This window comes from Sciurus carolinensis, chromosome 10 (genome assembly GCF_902686445.1).
Source record: "Sciurus carolinensis chromosome 10, mSciCar1.2, whole genome shotgun sequence".
Classification (NCBI taxonomy): Eukaryota; Metazoa; Chordata; class Mammalia; order Rodentia; family Sciuridae; genus Sciurus; species Sciurus carolinensis.
This window is the reverse complement of record NC_062222.1, coordinates 99,147,515-99,165,539: the sequence shown is the minus strand read 5'-3', so window position 1 is coordinate 99,165,539 and position 18,025 is coordinate 99,147,515. Positions and strand designations below refer to the sequence as shown.

The 18,025-nt window shown below is 46.1% G+C and overlaps 1 protein-coding gene across 5 annotated transcripts in view; it reads right to left on the bottom strand.

Moving 5' to 3' along the window:
* Lnx1 (ligand of numb-protein X 1) overlaps nucleotides 1–18,025 on the bottom strand; it is a 163,765-nt gene that overhangs the window by 79,019 nt on the left and 66,721 nt on the right. For 4 of the 5 annotated variants that reach the window (XM_047567419.1, XM_047567418.1, XM_047567416.1 and 1 more), the window contains one exon: nucleotides 10,889–11,368. In XM_047567419.1, the coding sequence (XP_047423375.1) occupies nucleotides 10,889–11,280 (392 nt within the window). In that variant the 5' untranslated portion in view covers nucleotides 11,281–11,368. Of the gene's footprint in view, nucleotides 1–3,591; nucleotides 3,955–10,888; nucleotides 11,369–18,025 lie in introns of those variants that run through there. The other variant, XM_047567420.1, reaches the window with a different exon arrangement.

Sequence of the window (18,025 nt, the reverse complement as noted above, 5' to 3'; positions counted from 1 at the left end):
GCAAAGTTCTCCTAGAGAGAAGTGGTGGGGTTGGAATCCTTGGCCCTACGACACTTGATGAGTGCTGTGTGCCCCTGACTCCTGGGGCTGACCCCAGTTTGCAGGAAGGATGCACACAGAGTCCCCTCCACCTGCCACGCACAACTCCTGCTGCTCTTGGCAATTTCTCCTGGAGTCGTCACCCTTGCACAACCCTGAATGATTCAAGTTGCAGAACTGGAATCACTCCTTTTCATTTTCCAAGTACAAAACTCCAGTGGGAAGAAGCCATCCCTATTGGGAACTTCGAAGTCACAGGGGTCAGGGAATAAAGTGTAATTTTTGTCTCCAGATTCTGGCATGAATACTGTTCATAGCGATTCCACTTACAAACCAAAAATGTTTATCTGACTCTAAGCTAGATAGAGAGCCGGCATTTCCTGGCTTCCTGAGAAGTCACACAAAGCAGTAGCGCTAGTTTCCGGGACTGGTGATCCTCCAGCAGTCACGCTGAGCTGTCCTGTACATAACCATGTCCCTACAATGAAGGACTGGTGGGTATATACTTGCAAAAGCAAAGCCCCAGCTTACTGTGCAACCACTCAAAGCTCCTTTGGTCTGCCCCATAGGCACAAAGGTCACAGCACCCACCAGGAGTGACAGTGGAAAGTATTCTCAAGGGTAACGAGAACTAGGAATTTGAAAGGTGGCAGAAATATATATTTAAAAATTGCAGTATTTTGTAAATGGCTCTCGTGGGTTTTCTGGGTATACCATAAAATGTATCACATACTGCACCCCCTCCCAACACTAGAGTTTTTCCCAAGAATGTTTGCTAAACTAAATATTTAAAAGTACAGGAGATCACTGATCAGGGCAATGGCAATCTTACTTATTCAAGTACAGAGCTGTGTTCTGAGACGCCCGAGTTGCGGCTAGCTTGGATTGTGATGAGCAAGATCCATGCTCCCCACCATAGAAACCAAACCAGAGTGTCCTTCATCACGGTTTGCAATGCTTACAAATTGACTAAGATGTGAGGCAAATCCATGTCGCTCAGTTCAACATAACTAAGTGAGTGCAGAGCTTTGCATGTGACACCAACATCTCTCAAGCCCTCCTGAGGACTCACCAGGTAGGGTGGAAAGACAAAGCCCAGCACAGAGGACACACTGCTAGTTGGAGGGAAGGGGTCTTGAAATGTAGTGCCAAAGAATCATCTGGGGACTCGTCTGGCCTGGTAGTGGTGAGCCCCTTATGAGTCACCCTAAGAGCTCAAGGAGCAACATAGTGGCCCCAGCCCTAAAGACCCTAGTTTTACTGGGGTTTAAGGCTCGAGAAGTTGAATTTGATAAACAAAATCAGCCCCCAATTCTGATGGGGTGGTCCTCAGAACCTACACCTACAAGTTCTCATATGCCTGGCCCTACATTGGCCAGAAACACGAGGAGGTTTATTTCCTAAATTTCTTTGGGATCTCTTTCAGAAGGAGAGTTGGTGAGGGCCTGTGGGGAAGAGAGCTGGCCTTTTCCCCTTGTCATGCTCTCTGCATACTCTGGAGCATCCCAGACCCCTGCCCCTTAAGGGATGGACTGGACTCCACGCCAAAGGCTCTAGTTTAGGCTGCTTCTGTCAACTCACTCTCCTTTGAATCAAGGTCCCAGGTGACAAAGGTCATGTTTATAGAAGGAGCTGCCCAGGGTCATAAACTCTTGGCCCTTAAGGTCAAATCAAGCATGCAGAAGTGATCTGTTGACTGGGACAGGATGTCTTTGTTTTGAATTGAAATTATTTTAGATTGAATTATTGAATATTATATATATGTATATATAGAGTAATTTTTGCTTGCCTCCTGCAGAGTTTGAGAACCCTGGACTGCATGCTAAATTTGAATCTGTTTCCTGCTAGTTCCAGTGTTCTACCTGGGCCCCAGGGAACAGAAGTGAGTGCCTTGTTAGACAAAGGGAAGATGCAAGGGGGTCTCTGGCTTTGCAAGCACAGGGACACAGGGCCAGTTTCACCCAAGGTCAGAACTCAGAGCTCAGATGAGAAGAGAAGGAAGCCTGGCAAATCCACTGAACTCTCCTGCCTTCAAGATCCCAGTGGCCCATGGTGGATAAGAGAAGAATCTCTCATTTCAGGGACACACAGTCCCATTTATTGATTGAAGTTGTTTTTCAAAGTTTTGGTGACAACCACAGCCACACCCCAACCTTTCTGCCAGTGTTCTTTACCCTGCCTGAAGTGCTTTCTCTTCTGCCCCTGATTCTGCCCAATTGAGCCCAATACATCTAACTCCAGCTCAAATCCCAAAGATCTCTAGGAGCTGGAGGTGGACAATCTTTGCCTCCTTTCAATGTACTACCTGCATTAATGCTGAAAGGTAGAGTCCCCAAAACAAATAAGCTGTCTCCAAGGACCTAGCTCTATTTATCAAGCGTTTATTGAGCAGCTACCGTGCTAGACAAATTGGTTAGACTAGCTAATTACAAAAGAGGCACTGGCTGTCACCACCTAGTCACGGGTGGCATCACCATCTAAATATGACCAGTCATGTGTTTCTAATCAGGGTTCCATGAACTCTGTTTAGAGTTCCTGTTTTCATTTGCCTACTGACTCTAATTTATACCAATTCTTGCTATTTTTACCTGTCTGGTTAACAAGGAGGAGTACAATTTTGTAAATGCTCCAAACACTGAGGTACACAGAGCAATACTTTTTATGTGATCCCTAGAAACTGTACGCACTAGTCTGCAATCCTCTCTCCACACGTACTAACAAAAGGAGTCAGAAAAAATATTTATTTTAGAGGTTGGGGACGTGAGTCATTTCGTCTCATAAAATGGACATAGGTCGTACAGAAAATGTCTTTGTTTTAGAGAGGTATAGTGAAGTACTTCCGGGTGAGATGTCATGATGGCTACAATTTACTCCAGACAATTTTTTGGCAAAAAATAAAATAAATGAAACAAATGAAGCTAATTAGTCATGGTTAAATTGAGGGGATGGGAATATGGGTGTTCATGGCATGGTTCTGAATTCTCCATATGCTGAAAAATGATCAAAAATAAAAATAAAATGGGTTTGTGTGTCTATCTATCTATCTATCTATCTATCTATCTATCTATCTATCTTGTGCATAGGGGTTTTTTTCCCCTTTACTGATATTATACCTGTTTTCAGGTGTGGAGACTCTTGCATGGCCCAATAAAGGGACGATGTCTGCTCACAAGTATAAATACCCTGTCGGGGAGGCAGAGCTATTCGTGGCAGCTCTGTTCTTAACTGCTCTTTGAGTTCTATTTATGGAAGGAAGACACATCTATTGAGAAAAAGCCAAGTACGAAAAAATCAGCGTTGGCACAGAAGCAGGGAGGGAAAAAAAAAAAAGCTGTGCTGGGGAAGCACCTGGCCCAGGAAGATGGTGTTTTCCTGGTTCAATCACAGCCAAGCGGGAGCTGCCGGCGGGGCAGCGTGTCCCAGCGCGTCCCGCAGAGGGAGGATGCATTCCTCCAAACGGACAGACCAGCCAGGAGCAGACTGAGGTCCCACCCCAACACCCCGACACACAAGCACAGGCAGGCAGCAGGCAGGGCAGGAGAGGGGACTCACAGTTCCGAATACAGGAAGTGCAGGTTGCCCACATTGTCAATGTAGTTGGCAGGGCTGAGCCAGGGCAAGACCAGCAGCAGGAGCGCCTTCATCTTCCCGGCTGGGCGCCGCTTCCTTCCTGCCACCTTCTCTCTGACAGCTGCAGGGCTGTGCCAGCCCAGCCCCTTTAAGCAAACCTGTTCATGTCCCCACGATCAGTAGATCATAACGAATCTGACTTAGACCTTTAGATTAAGCCACGCTATAAATCATGGGCCTGTAAGAGGATTATGTCCTCTGATTCTCAGATGAGGAGATGGGAGATTGGAGGGACCCACCATGGTTGGCGAGAGGGCTTAGGCAGAGAGCAGGCAGGCTGATGCCCGGCAGAGGGCCCAGCCCCCCTGCAGGATGCGGACTGGTTCTTGGGGAGCAGCTGGTACATTTACATCACTGGCCTGGAGCTGCCAGGCTGGGGGTGAAACCGTGTCGGAAGAGGGCAGAAGTATGGCACATTCAGACCCCACAGTGTGAACGAGCAAAGAATCCAATCTGTCCTGCAGCCTGCCAGAGCAAGACACCGGAAGAAATTAGCATCTTTGGAACACAGCCTGGAGGGCCGAGCTCAAGTGAGTCTCCCACCCTGTGACGCAGCAGTGGCTTAAATACTGGCCAGCTCCCCCTCCTGAGCACTGCGCGTCTATTTAGAATCTGTATTGATGACATTTCACCGAGCACCGTCCTGACTACACTGACGTGTGTGAGAGATGGGATGCTCCCTTGCCGATTTAAAAAATTGGCTCTGTAGAGGAATTGAGTGTGTCCTTCTCTTTGAGAATGACAAGCACCTGATAGGCATGAAGTTCTGTCCAAGCAACAGAATCCTGTCCTGTGAGGAAAGTTGTCACCGTTCCTCCCCCTCCTCTGTAAATGGATGAAGCTCTGTCACTAGCTGCATGACCCAGCATCTTTCATTGAAGCTCCTGAGTCTCAGTGACCTCGTCTTTGTAATGGGACTAGCAGTACCTGGACCAGCAAGGACGGGGCCCCATCATCTCTTCCAGCTGTGAGATCTGCACCCGGAGTTGTGGCAGTTGCCCTCCGGGACTTCTTTGTGCGTCCAAGCTCTGGAATGCTCCAGACGCCCCCAGAGTCCCTCCTTCTATCCCATATTTAAGAAGATTAAACTCCATTTTACCAAGTTGAGGCTTAAATCTTAATAGAGATGGCTCACAGGGATAATTACATTAATGACAGCCAAGAAGTCCTGGCAAACTACATTTGATAGGAAGAAGACCAGAGAAGTCTGCAGGATGTGATCAACTGTGATCAGCATGTAACTAGAAATTTGACATCAGAGTTCTGCAAGTACCTGAGGAAGTAATCAAAGAGTTTAAATACAAAAGAACCCTCAATGGTGCAGACTGAACTTCTATAATTTAGATCAGAGATAAGCAATCTAGATAAAGATGATATGTAATAATTTCTAATATTGTTGAGGCCCGAATTTGAATTGTATTCCAGTATGACTGGGATGCAGGTGTGAGTCAGAGATGGTGAAAATCAGTAAAAAGGAGGTCAGGTTTGGCATTTGGGTACTGGAGTCAGAGAAGCTTGAGCTTTTGCCACATACTAGCTGTGTGACACTGGGTAAGTTGCTTAACTTTTCTGAACATCTGTGTCCTCCTCTATAAAGGAAAGACAATAATAATAGCACTTTACTCAAAGAATTGTTATGGTGGTGGAAAGAGATTCTGCTGGTAAAGAACAAAGGCCTCACTGAATATTGTTATAAATAGTTATTAATGATAGGGAATAAACCTAGCTGGCACCTACCTCCAAAAGGCTTATTATTCTCTTCTTATCCCTTTTTTCCTCCTATACTATTAGGAACATAGCATGTAATAGTCTTTTCCTGAAAGTGGAGTCTCACGAAGTCCTGGGACATGCTCTTCTTTGATGTATAGGACCTAGTGCCTAGCTTATATCTCATAGGTGACATGACCTAAGTCACAGGCTGTGGACTTCATAGTGGTATTGGATTGTACAATCTTGGACATGTCAGATTGCTCCGGACATTCAATAGGTCCTCTGTGGAAGAAGACAGTACTCACCTAGTCATCTTGTACTTCAAGGGAATAAAACTAGTAATGAACGTGAATGCAATATAAACATTAAGGTATTATTTTCCGTATTGTTTTACATCACTACTGCAGCCACTGCCCCATGCCTATCCAATATCTAATCTCTCCTTCTTTCTTAGAATCAGGTTGTTGTGGTTTGAATGTGAGGTGTCCCCAAAAGCTCATGTGTGAGACAATGCAAGAAGGTTCAGAGGAGAAATGATTGGTTTGGGAGAGTCTTAACCCCATCTGTGAATTAATCTCTGATGGGATTAACTGAGGGGTGACTGAAGCGGTCGGGTGTGGCTGGAGGAGGTGGGCATGGGGGGCGTGGCTTTGCGGTACATATTTTGTATCTGGCGACTGGAGTCCCCCTCTGCTTCCTGATCATCATATAAGCAGCTTCTGTATGCCACACTCTTCCACCATGATGTTCTGCCTCACCTCCAGCCCTGAGCAGTGGAGCCTGCTGTCTATGGACTGCTTTGAAACATTGAGCTCCTAAATAAATTTTTCCTCTCCTAAACTTGCTCTTATCAGATCTTTTAGTCACAGCAGCAAAAAAGTTAACTAAAACACTTGGTGTTACATGAGAAAAATAAAGCCACTACCTGGTTAAGCCATCACCTGCCAGATATAATCCAAATTGGCACAATACCCTGGGGCTAAAGCCCCACCTTCCAATGATCATGGAGTGTTCTCTGGCCCTTGCCAGTAAACAGTCCCTACTGCTATCCTATTTGTTCTTAAAGGCCACCTTGGACATTGCCTATCACCTCCCGTTTTCTTACTTCTTTTCTCTTCACTGCACAAGGAAAGAGGTAGAGGCCAAGAGGAGGCTGGGTTCAGGGACAGAGTGCATGGTAAGCACATGAGCTGAAGCATACTTGTTGTACAGGTGTTGAACCAGGCAAGATGACTGAGACTTGACCTGTCCCCTGGTGAGTCTCCCCTAGAGTGCTTCGCCCCCAAGTGAAATCCCCCTTTGCCACAGAGCTAGCTGAGGCGGCTTGGACCGAACACACTTCAGAAAAGGGCAAAGGTCAACAGAGGTTGCAGGCAGAGCTTTGGAGAAGAAACTCCCAGGACATTGGGTGCAAAGTTAATCAAGGAAATATTCCCAGAGAACCTCCAGCCAGGTGTGTCTTGGGCCAATTACAGCACATTTGCATTCCCCACTCCTTTCAAAACACTGAACAATGATCTCTTTATTCATGTTAGTAAGTACTCAAGGAGGGTCAGCTTTATTATCTCTCATTTTTTTAGAGAGAAAGAGAAGTTGAAGTGCAATGTGACTTGCCCTGTGAAACAATCCAGTCTGTGCGTTTTTAGCTTCTCTTCTTTACCTTTTAAAGGTCATTTCCTCAGAGGCGGAAACCATGGCTTGGGTAGATTTCTCTTTCATTCAGAGCCTGGCCTAGTATGGAACTTTAGTAAATATCATATATGCAGATGACAGTATTACACAATGCAAACATGGTCTTAGGTCCAGGATGAACCTCACTCAGGACAGAGGAAGGAAAAGCTTTGCCACCATGCACTGTCTCACTGGTGGTCTTCACTGAGAAAGATGTACTGGGTGGACCCTCTGTAGTGGCCCCACTATGTCCCTTGGCGGTGTGCGTTGGTTAGGAAGCTGCCATTCAATTCAACAAACCCATCAACGTACTGGGAATTCCCAGGAGAAGACCCATGTCATGGGAGTCTGCAAGGTTCTAAGAAAGCAGAAGTCAACAGAATTTGCCAGAAGATTCCAAACACTAGCTCACATGCTCAGGGTTACTCCCAAAGAAGAGCTCTGTAGTGTGAAATGAGAAAGCGTTGTCCCTGTGGCCAAACATCCATCCAGTCACGCACACCCATGACCAGTCCTAAAGATTCTGCTCGGGATTTATACTCAGGTTCTAAAGTAGGGAGACAGCTCTGTTTACAAATGACATGAATCCTGGGGAAAACAGGTAGCATTTGTTTAAAAAGACCATGCTACCTGCCCACACCCTGACTTGAGTCTACTAATGGTCAATTTCGGTTAGGCAGGAGAAGTCAGTTCAAGAGACCTACATTAACACTGTTCATGCACTGTAAGCTTGAGAGTCACTGACAGTAGATCTTAAGTGTTTCTACCCCCAAAATAAATAAGCCCATGAAGTAGCTTGACTGAGCCACTGCACAATGCATACGCATTTTAAAACATGATGTTGGACACCATGATTTTTTTTAGTCAATGAAAAAAATTAAACATTTAAAAGTGATTTCGTTTACCTGCATATTTACTGAATAAAGTGATATTAAAGAAAATGTAAAATTTATGAACAAAAGCACAAATGTATGACAATCGTCCTAACAGGTGAGAGGCTTCCTACAGAAACGTGAAGAAGACACTGGTCTTCCGGGCACCTCTTAGCTTCCCAGTTCAAGGGGCTGCAGAGGTAGTAGTGACAGTCTCCTTACTCTGTCCCCCCAAGGGAGGAAGAGGTAGTCAAGGCCCAAGAGGGATCCAGAGCCAGGTTCTAGATGATCTCTAGATTCTTAGTTCTTGCCAGTGAGTTGTCCAGGGACCCGAGGGGTGCACATGAAGCATCTGATGACTAATACACAGGATATATTTTGGGAAATGCTGGCTTTGACCTACTTAGGCAGCCAGAGTGTGGAGAGGTTCAGGGGCAGGTGTTGAGGCCTACGCCTCCTTGAGATGAGAACTATCCTCTCCAGAGAGCTGCCTGGGGGCCTGTGAAGGACTCTGTGGCCACAGCTCAGAGGTGACAGGATTTCTGTCAGTCTGGGGTTCCTTCCTCAGTGTTGTTTTCCCGATGTGCACACCACCATCAGCGGAGCGATGGGCGAGCCTCCCTCCTAAGCTTCCCTGAGGCGAGGCGTGAGGGTCACACTGCTGTGTGGTGGTGAATGAAATCCCGGCTTGGCTGGGAGCAGCTCTGGTGCACTGAGTCCTCTCTCCCTGGAGCCCCAAGGGTCTCCGACAGGCTCCTCCCAGCCTCTGCTCTGGCCTCACTCCCAAATCCATGTGCCAACTTACCCCTATTTTTAGGTACACTCTAGGCCCAAATCAGCTCTTGAAAAGGGATGAGGAGGAGCTGTGTTTTCACTTTCTCCCCAGAAAGGGCCTCCATTTCTTCCCTTTGCTCTCTCCTAACTCCTGGAGTGGGCAGAGTAATGAGTCCCAGAGATGTCCACCTCCTAATCTCCAGAGCCTGTGAATAGGATCCCTCACAGGGTGGAGAGGACCTTGCAGATGTAACTCAGTGAAGGAGCCTGAGATGAGGAGTCTATGCTGGGTTATCCAGGCGGCCTAATGTAATAACATGTATCTTCACAGGAGGGAGATGGGAGGGCCAGGTCACAGATGTGTTTACAGAAGCAGAGGTCAGGGAAAGAAACTGGAAGACGAAACGTGGCTGGTCTTGAAGATGAAGGTGCCAGAAGCCATGGCAGATAGCTGGAAAGTGTGAGGAAAGGAATCCTTCCCTGGGGCCACAAGGAACACAGCCATGCCAATCCCTTGAGGTTCGTCTGGTAAAGCCAGTGTGATTCCTAACCCTCAGAACTTAAGCTAACAAATTTGAGGTGCTCTAAGTCACAAATTTGTGATCAATTGTTACAGCAGCAAATAGAAACTAATACAGCTCCCCATACAAATGTGCAGGTTGCAACATGTCGGGAACAGGAGAATGTGATGTGGGTATGGGGAGCAGAGCTCTACCAGGACTCTCTCTCCTCGTCCTCCTCACCTTCCCACCCAGTGTGACCCTGAACTTGGCCCTGTGTGGACCAGCACCTGATAGCATCTATACCACCTCTAACCCCGGGCCTACTGGGTACCTTCCCACCTAGGCAACACGTCCAGCAAAGATCACAAATAGACTCCCTTTCTCCTTCTCCTTTGGCCACCCTTCTTCTGGGGAGTCAGGAAGGTGGGGCATCCTAGTCTACACCCCAGCATTCACAGACAGTTAGCTGCCTCCTGCAAAGCCAAGTAAGAAGCATTTGACTCAAAAACAAGTTCACTGGCATAATTAGCATGGGAAACATGGGCTTAGTATTATTCTCAGGTCCTTGCTTTTGATACAAACTTGCATGTTAGAGAATCCATGTATGACCCAAAAGACAAAGACTCAGATCTGTGACCTGCAGCAAATGACCTTTAAAAAAATACCTGCACCTGCTCTTGCCCTGGTCACAGCAGAATCCAATCCAAGATAAACACCAGGCTCCAAATTTCCTCTTACAAAATAATCGTGGTATTATTGTTCACCCTTGATTAAGCACCCTCAATGTCCTCGGAGAGTTCCTCATGTGGAACACAACCCAGGGCCGCCTGCCCATGAGGCCATGCCCACAAAGCCTGCCCGGAACATGACAATGAAGTGGCAGACAGGTGGAGCAGGTGACACCAGCCACCAACAGCAGGAGCACACTATAAATCTGCCACCAGTGTGGGTGCCCTGGACCCACAATTAGCAGAACCCAATACCTGGAAGGCCAAAGTTCATCTTCTCAGAGAACGGCTGGGCCTTGTCAATTCTGGTAGAGAGGAAGTTCTAATAGTCCTGGGTGAAGCTGGGAGACAATTTTTTTCTTAGGTAAAAAAGGAAGCCATGCCCACCAGGAAATCTCTGGGAGAACATAAGCCTCTCCTTCCAGTATCTTCCACATTTCAGCATATAAACATGAAGCAAGCCTGTCCCAAAGGACAGCATTATATGCTTCCATTTTTATGAGGCACTTAAGGGCAGTCAAATTCAGACAAGGTGAAAGGGCAGCTGCCGGGTCCAGGGTGGGTAGAACCAGGAGTTCTCATTGCATGGGGCAGATCGGCAATTTGGGAAGATGTGAAAGTTCTGCAGATGCATGGTGGTGACAGTCACAAAGCACTTAGTGCCACTTAACTGTACATTCAGTAATGGTTAAAAATAGTGAATTTTATGCTCTATATAATTTTATCACGGCTTCAAAAAAAAAAAAAAAAACCATAGACATATACACACAACACAACTTGCCATGGCCATTTCTTCACACTGATTCTCAGCCATAAACACCTAGAGTGTTTCTTATTTTGAATGCATTTTTCATTGTTTGCAAAGAAAAAGAGAGGCGCAGTATCCCATGGAGAACCCAGGGCACTAGAAACCCCTTCCCTAGCGGGGAGGGCTTGCCAGCTGGCAAAGGGCAAGACCGACCTGGTCTGGAAGTGGTGCTGGAGATCACAGCGCTGCAGCACCTCGGTGCAGTGCTCCGAGAAAGGGCAGGTCACTAGCAGCTTGTTGAGCAGCTTGTTGACCAGGATGCTGGACTTCTTGCAGTGCTGCAGGACCACTGGCTTGCGGTCCACTGGGCAGAAGTCCTTCTCCACCAGGAAGTTGGTGAGGCACACGGTGCAATAGGTATGTCCACAGGGAGTGTCCAGAGGGTCCAGCAAAGCTTGCAGGCAGATGTGGCAGATGAGGTCATCGTCCACGTCCTCCGTGTAGGTGTAGCAGTGGTTTTCCTCGGGGGAGTGGGCTTGGCCGCACACCACGCACAGGGGATAAGGGCTGGGGTCCGGGTCATCAGCAGGGTCTGGCTGATTCATGGCTGATTAGGGGACAGCTGGACAGTAAACCCAGTAAAGCAATATTTCCTCAGGACAAGTCAAGGTCTCTTAGGTGCCATCCACAAACCTGGAAGAGAACAAGATGGTTCATCTTTGCTTTAGGGCACACAAAACGCTGAGGCTGAGCGTGAGACCCTGCGACCAGTGGACAGGAGCTGAGCTCCAATCCAACCATGGGGAGCGTCCATTCCGGAGTCACGAACAGGCAAGTGGCCTTGCCTGGATGTGCCGCAGTCTCACCCTCCACTCCAGCGGGAGCGATAAGTCCCCATAACATCCTCGTGTTGGTGTGCTAACATCCACCTGGGTAAGATCTCTGAAATGCCTATTGTAGCTCAGAAGATAAACCTGAAGAAATGTGTTCTGTTAATGAAATTAAATAGGCAGTGATTTATAAAATTCTCTGTCAGATCAGGACAAGAATAAAACAATTAACTCTCTGGCGGTTTTCTCTTAACATTTCCCTATCTTTCTCCAAAACTCAGAAACTGGAGAAACTCAGAGACTTCAATTAAATCATCTGAGAAGAAAGAAGAGGCACGGGGTCTTTTGCATTTTTACTGTGGGAAGAGCAGAGTTTCCTTCTGCATGCATTTCCCTCGCCCTCTTGCCTGCTTAGTTGTTCTGGTGAAGTAGGTTCTGGACACACACCTGGGTTCAAATCCCACCACCACTGTGGGCCAGTGACTTTGGCCTCTGCTTCCACCTCTGTAAAGGGGAATAATTAAGTCTTACTTTCCAGGACTGATGTGAGGGTTAAACGAGCTCTGCTTCATAAAGCTCTTAGATTGCTGCCTTGCATTTATTAGTGCTTAATAAATACTAGCTACTATTCGTACATGCATTTGTTGCAGAATTCATTGTGTCTCCACTTGACCACGTTGGACCAGAAACTGAAAGCTACAGTTCCCATAAGGGATCTTTTTAGCTTTGTTCTAATAGTGCTCGTCTATTCAATTATATATATATTTCAAATCAACAGAATACTAGAAGGATGTGCATTTTCCTTTACTACAGATGCAGGCCCCAAATAGCAGGGCTTTCCAACATGCTTGATTTGCAAATAGGAAGTCTCTTGGACAGTCGATAAATATTTTTTCAGGTACCAACTGTGAGCTTGGCAATGAGTTGGGGGTAAGACCTCAGAGAGGGGCATGAAGAATGCATGTGTCCTCTCAGGGAGTCCCCAGTCCAGAGGGGAGGTGACGCATACAAAAGTAACAGAAGCCCAGGTAATACGCAAACAAGGACTCTGGGTCCACTTGCATGGCAGGTGAGGATCCTACCTCCTTCTCACCCCCAAGTCAACCTTCTTCTTTTCCAAAAGTAAATAAGAAAACCTTAAACTTTCCACAAGAACACAAAGACACACGAGTAACCTAACAGGAAACTAACTGCATTTGGAAATAGCAGGACAGGCATAAACCGTGCTATATCTTTTCTCTCTTCCAAATAAAGTCCGCGGTTGTTTGTACAAACACAGCCTTATCTCAGAGGGAAAACACACTGACTTCAAACTTTCATTGAGTCAGCTTCGTTGTTTACATTTCTGAACTGCGCTAGGGATGCCTGAAAGAACCCTCTGGACGAGAGGTTGGAGTAAATGCCCCCAGTGTGAAAGCACTAAGAAAGCACAGCATTTTACTTAGTATCAGCCAGGACCACCGAAGGCAAAGGCAGAGGGCACAGGAAGAAGTTTTCAGTCAAATTTCATGGACGCCTGCACAGCTGCTATATGTCCACAAGGCTAGAAGGTACTGGAACTTCACCGGAAATGCTTTAAGTGACACTAGAAACAGTTAAAAATATACAAGAAAATGGAAATGGGCCACCCAAAAGGCTATCATCCCCTGCAGGGGAAAAGGTTCACAGATGGTGAACTGAAGCTCTGGAGCTCGTGAGGTTTTTCTGGAAGACCTCGGTCACGTACTCCCACGTACTCGGGTCCTGTCCATTCCTTCTCCTCCTGCTGTTGGGGACAGTCTATAATAGGAAATCAGGCTGCTGTTCCGGTGCCATCACTGAAAACATAACCTCACGTTTCTGAATCATTCGTCTATCAGTGAAATAATGGCTTGAACCAGATTTTTAGTATTTCAGCTGTTCCAGAAGATGTCAGATGTCTCAGGTTCCTCAGGGGAGGGGAGGAAGGAGACAAGGAGAATCCTTGGCTCAGATGAGTGTCCCCCAAAGGTACCCGTGTGAAGGGCCTGTTCTCCAGGTGGTGATACTGGGAGGTGGTGGAGCCTCCTGGGAAGTCACTGGGGTGCTCTCCTGAAGGGCAAGGAAGGACCCTCGCCTTCTCACTCTGTTTCTTGGCTCACAATCTGAGCAGTTCACGTGTTTCCACTATGATGTGCCACTATCACCAGAGACCCAGAGCAACTGGGTCACCTGATCTTGATCTGACACCTCCAGGACCATGAGCCAAAACAACCCTTTTTCCTTTTTAAGTTAATTGTCTCTGGTATTTCATTATAGTGATGCAAAGCTAACTAATACAGCACTTCATCCTACTCCGTCTCAGCTCAGCTTGTGTTTCATTGACACATCAATACTAAGGTTCCTCATAATATTCTGTTTGAGGAACCATGACTTAAGACATAAAAATTGTAAACTGCCAGACTAGTATAAAGTCCCTTTCAGAAACAGGATGTCTGAAAAAATTCTTTTTTTTTTTCCCGACAGTTTTCTCTGCTTCCTAACTTTTTTTTTGGAGCATCTTCCATGTGCCAGGGACTATACTAAGGGGCCTTATTATATTCTATTATTTAATCCTCACAAACCCCCAGGAGTTTCTGTTTTTAATTTAACTGACAAGGAAACCAAAGTGTGGTATGTAAGCAATTTGCCAGTCACACCCAAACAGGTAGGAAGCCAAACAGGTAGGACTGTCTCACTTCACTTTCTGCTCCTAACCATTCCACCACTTTATCTCCCAGCATCTTCCTTGACTAGTCAGAACCCCAATAATGTAACTAATTCAGTGCAAAAGATTTGGGGAATTAGAAGGTTTGAAATCTCTTGAGGACTCACTGCAAGTAGATATATGGAAGATCTCGGGAGAAAAAAATTCTTTGGCTCTACTGAGCATGGAAATGCCTGAGACAGAATGAAGGGAACAGAGAAGCTAACATGGCCTCAGCTCCAACTGCAGCCTCCCCTCCCCTCCCCTGCTCTCCCTTCCCTTCCTCTTCCTTCCTCCTTCTCTCCCCTTCTGCCTCTCTCCTTCCTCTTTCTTTCTCTTTCTGAGAGCAGTTGAATTCCCTGGCACTTACCCATATGGTAAACCAATTTCTTAATGTATTATTAATATAAACACTGATGCATAGATTTTCTGAATTTGCTCTAGACTAAATAAAGCCTTTCGTGAATCAAAACAGATGATGAGAAAATGGACTGAAGAAGTGGTTTGTACTCTAAAGCAAAGAATTAGGTAGCCATTTAAACACAAGGTCAACATCATTCACCTGCAGTCCATCCTTCCAGTGTCTACCTTATAAACACGGATGATGCTTCATGTCCTTAGACACATAGGAGCCTTGCTGACGAGTGGAGGGGAAATGGTCACAAATCACGGAGGGAACAGGTAAACTGTTTTCTGCCCTAAATAGTGAGAGAGGGCCTGTCGGCTTTGAGACCATTTCAATTTACTCGATGTGTCGGCCTGCAGCACTCCTGGCCCTGTCTGAAGGAAGCAGAGAGCGCTGTCACATGGCTTTCTGTAGTTCAGAGTGAGAGAGCAGAAAAGAGCCTGTGTCGTCCTCAGATGTGGGGGAGGGGGAGAGGTGGCACTTTCAGGGTTACTGTGCCTTAGGAAAAGCCCTCTCCCTCTCCCTTCTAATTTGGGGTAGAACAGAAGCCGAGGGTGATTTTTACAGATATGTGTCATCAAGGCCATCAATATAGGGTTGAGAAACGCCAGGAAGAATAAAGCAGAAAGAATAAAGGTGCTTCCCTTCCCACCATTTCAAGGTCTGGCCCGACACCTGGACAGAAGCCTGATTTCCGCACTCTGAACTTCATGGCTGTCTTGGTCATTTTTCCGCTGCTACAGCAGAAGTGCCTGACTGGGAAGGGCCAGAGAAGCCTGGCCGGGGCCTTGCCCTCAGCAGAACATGCAGATGGGCAAGAAAGGGCGGAATGGGGACTGAACTGAACCGCTCCTGAGAGAACCCCCTTTGGCCATTCCAGAAGGCAGGGTGTTTGTGACCTTCCCTTTCTTACTACCGTCACAGTGTCACTTAAATTTCAATATGTTTTTGAGGGATGCTTATAACACGGGCTGACAACAAAGACACAAACCAGGGCAAAACAACCAGAGTTGGTGCTGTCTGCAACCTAGAGGGCTCCTCAGATTGTATGGAAATTATCACTTGCATTAAATAGATTTAAGAACAGGCTTTGGAATCTGGCCTGCTTGGTAGGAGAAAGATTTCTGTATAAAGCCCATCAGAACAATGGGGTCCCTGGTATGCTACTACCCTGCTAATTCTCTTTTCAGTATATCCTGACAACAGAAAATGGTCATCCGATACAGTTGCCACTGATAATTTTGCATTTTCCTCCTATTGAAAGAACTGGATTTGATCCTAAATCTTCTCTGAAATTGTTGCTGAGTTCCTATTTTCTACCAGTAAAGAGGATTCCATATTATTAAAAAGAATCCATCCACCCACACTGATAGCAGCAGGTCCTGCTTTGGTGCTTTAACCTTATTAAAAATGAAACATTAAGCCAGGCACCGTGGGACATGCCTGTAATCTCAGCGACTCGGGAGGCTGAGGCAGAAGGATTCCAAGTTCAAAGCCAGCCTCAGCAAAAGCAAGGCGCTAAGCAATTCACTGAAACCCTGTCTCTAAATTAAATACAAAGTAGGGTTGGGGATGTCACTCAGTGGACAAGGCCATGGAGTTCAGTTCTTGGTACGGCTGTCCCCCCCAAAAAAGAAACATTATAGCCACAGATACTGAGTGGAAAGGAAAATTTTAAGGAATTGTCCTTTAAGTGAAGCAGGTCTTTATTACTTCATAAAATAGACTATTCTGCCTTTGAACAGCCCTACTGGGGAGAAAAGTTCACATAATGGGCAACATTTTGCCTCCATATAATTCCACGTGTACCAGTATTACCGGTGCTGCTCTTCAGAGCACACCAGGTGCCTTAGTCCTAAAGTCCTGCAATACTGATATTGTGCCCTCGCCATGCCCACCAGCCTAAGGGTCATCCAGTGTTCCTCCAGGTTTCTAGATCCTACAAGTCGCCCTGCACAAGCTCCCTGACTTATCGGTGTCCCTCCCAGGAGGCTTGGGCAAGGTGAGCTCCTCAGCCCCAGGACGCTTCTCTACTCCCTGGACCTGACAGCCAGTTAGCCTAGGCTCCACCTGCCTTCTTGGAACCAATGGCACGCCTGGCTGCTCCTGAGTGGGCAGAGCAGGGCGCTGCCCTGAGGCCTGGAGGAAATGATTCCTGGCTACAAGGGAGGTGAAAAGAAAATATGTATGTGTGTACATGCCCACACACGTGTGTGTTAGTCAACCCTCTGTGTGTGAAGGATACAAATTCATGGATTCAATCAACTGTGGACAGAAAATACGATAGAATTCTTGCATTAATTCTAAACAGGTACAGACTTTTTGCCTTATCTTTATTCCCTAAAATAGAGCACAATAACTATTTACAGAGCATTAGATTGTATTAGATATTATAAATAATCTAGAGATGATTCAGAGTGTACAGGAAGATGTAAGAAGATTATATGCAAATATTATCACGTTCTAGCTAAGAAATTTGAGCATCTGCAGATTTTGGTATCCACAGGGTCCTGGAACCAATCTCCCTGCAGATATTGAGGTCAACAATCTATCTACCCATGCATGCGTGCGTGCGTGCGTGCGTACGTGCGTGTGTACACATGCGTACATTCATACACAAGTGAGTGTGTATATATATCCAGATATACACATACACATACATCTTAAGGGTGATAAGGCAGAAATGTTTACACTTTTAAAAGCAAAAACAAGAGCTACGAACACAGTTTAGAAATGCAAAGATATTTGTGGCTTTAGGTGGATTTATATAAACACAAGAAAGTATTCAATGGCTAAACAGTTTAGTATTGGAATCCACAGTGCATCCTCATTCCCGAGAATAATATGGTATTTGGGGAATTTGGAGCACTCCTATTTGTTTGTAAGCATTCCTTAATTCTGATAAATCTCATTTCAAAATGTACTGATACGATAAACAGCACAAGAAAAAAGAACTGGAGACCAAGTCAACAAACAGTCAATTCCAGATAAGTTTTCCCACCCAGGGCACAAACACAGATTGATATTCACTGAAATTCAAAAGCAAAAAAAAAAAAAAAAAAAAAGTGATAGGTCAAGGGTAATTAATGGAGAGCAATGGAAAGAACTGGAAGACTGCAGCTCTGACCACCTCCTCCAAAACAAGAGAAAGAAAAAAAGATGCACAAATATTGGAAAGTGTCTGAGGAGGTAGCTAGTTGCCCTAGACCATAAGAGTGTCCCCTTGCCTGGGGAGGGGCATCTGCTGGAAAGCCTGGCTAATGGCAATTCTGTGCCAAGACAAGCATGTTCAGAAAGATGCACTGAATACATTCCAAAGAGCAGACACATTTATCCCATTAGTGCTGTGCTGAGCCAGCTGCAGTCTGAGGCGAAAGGAAAAAACATGTCTCCGTATACATGTTTTTGTA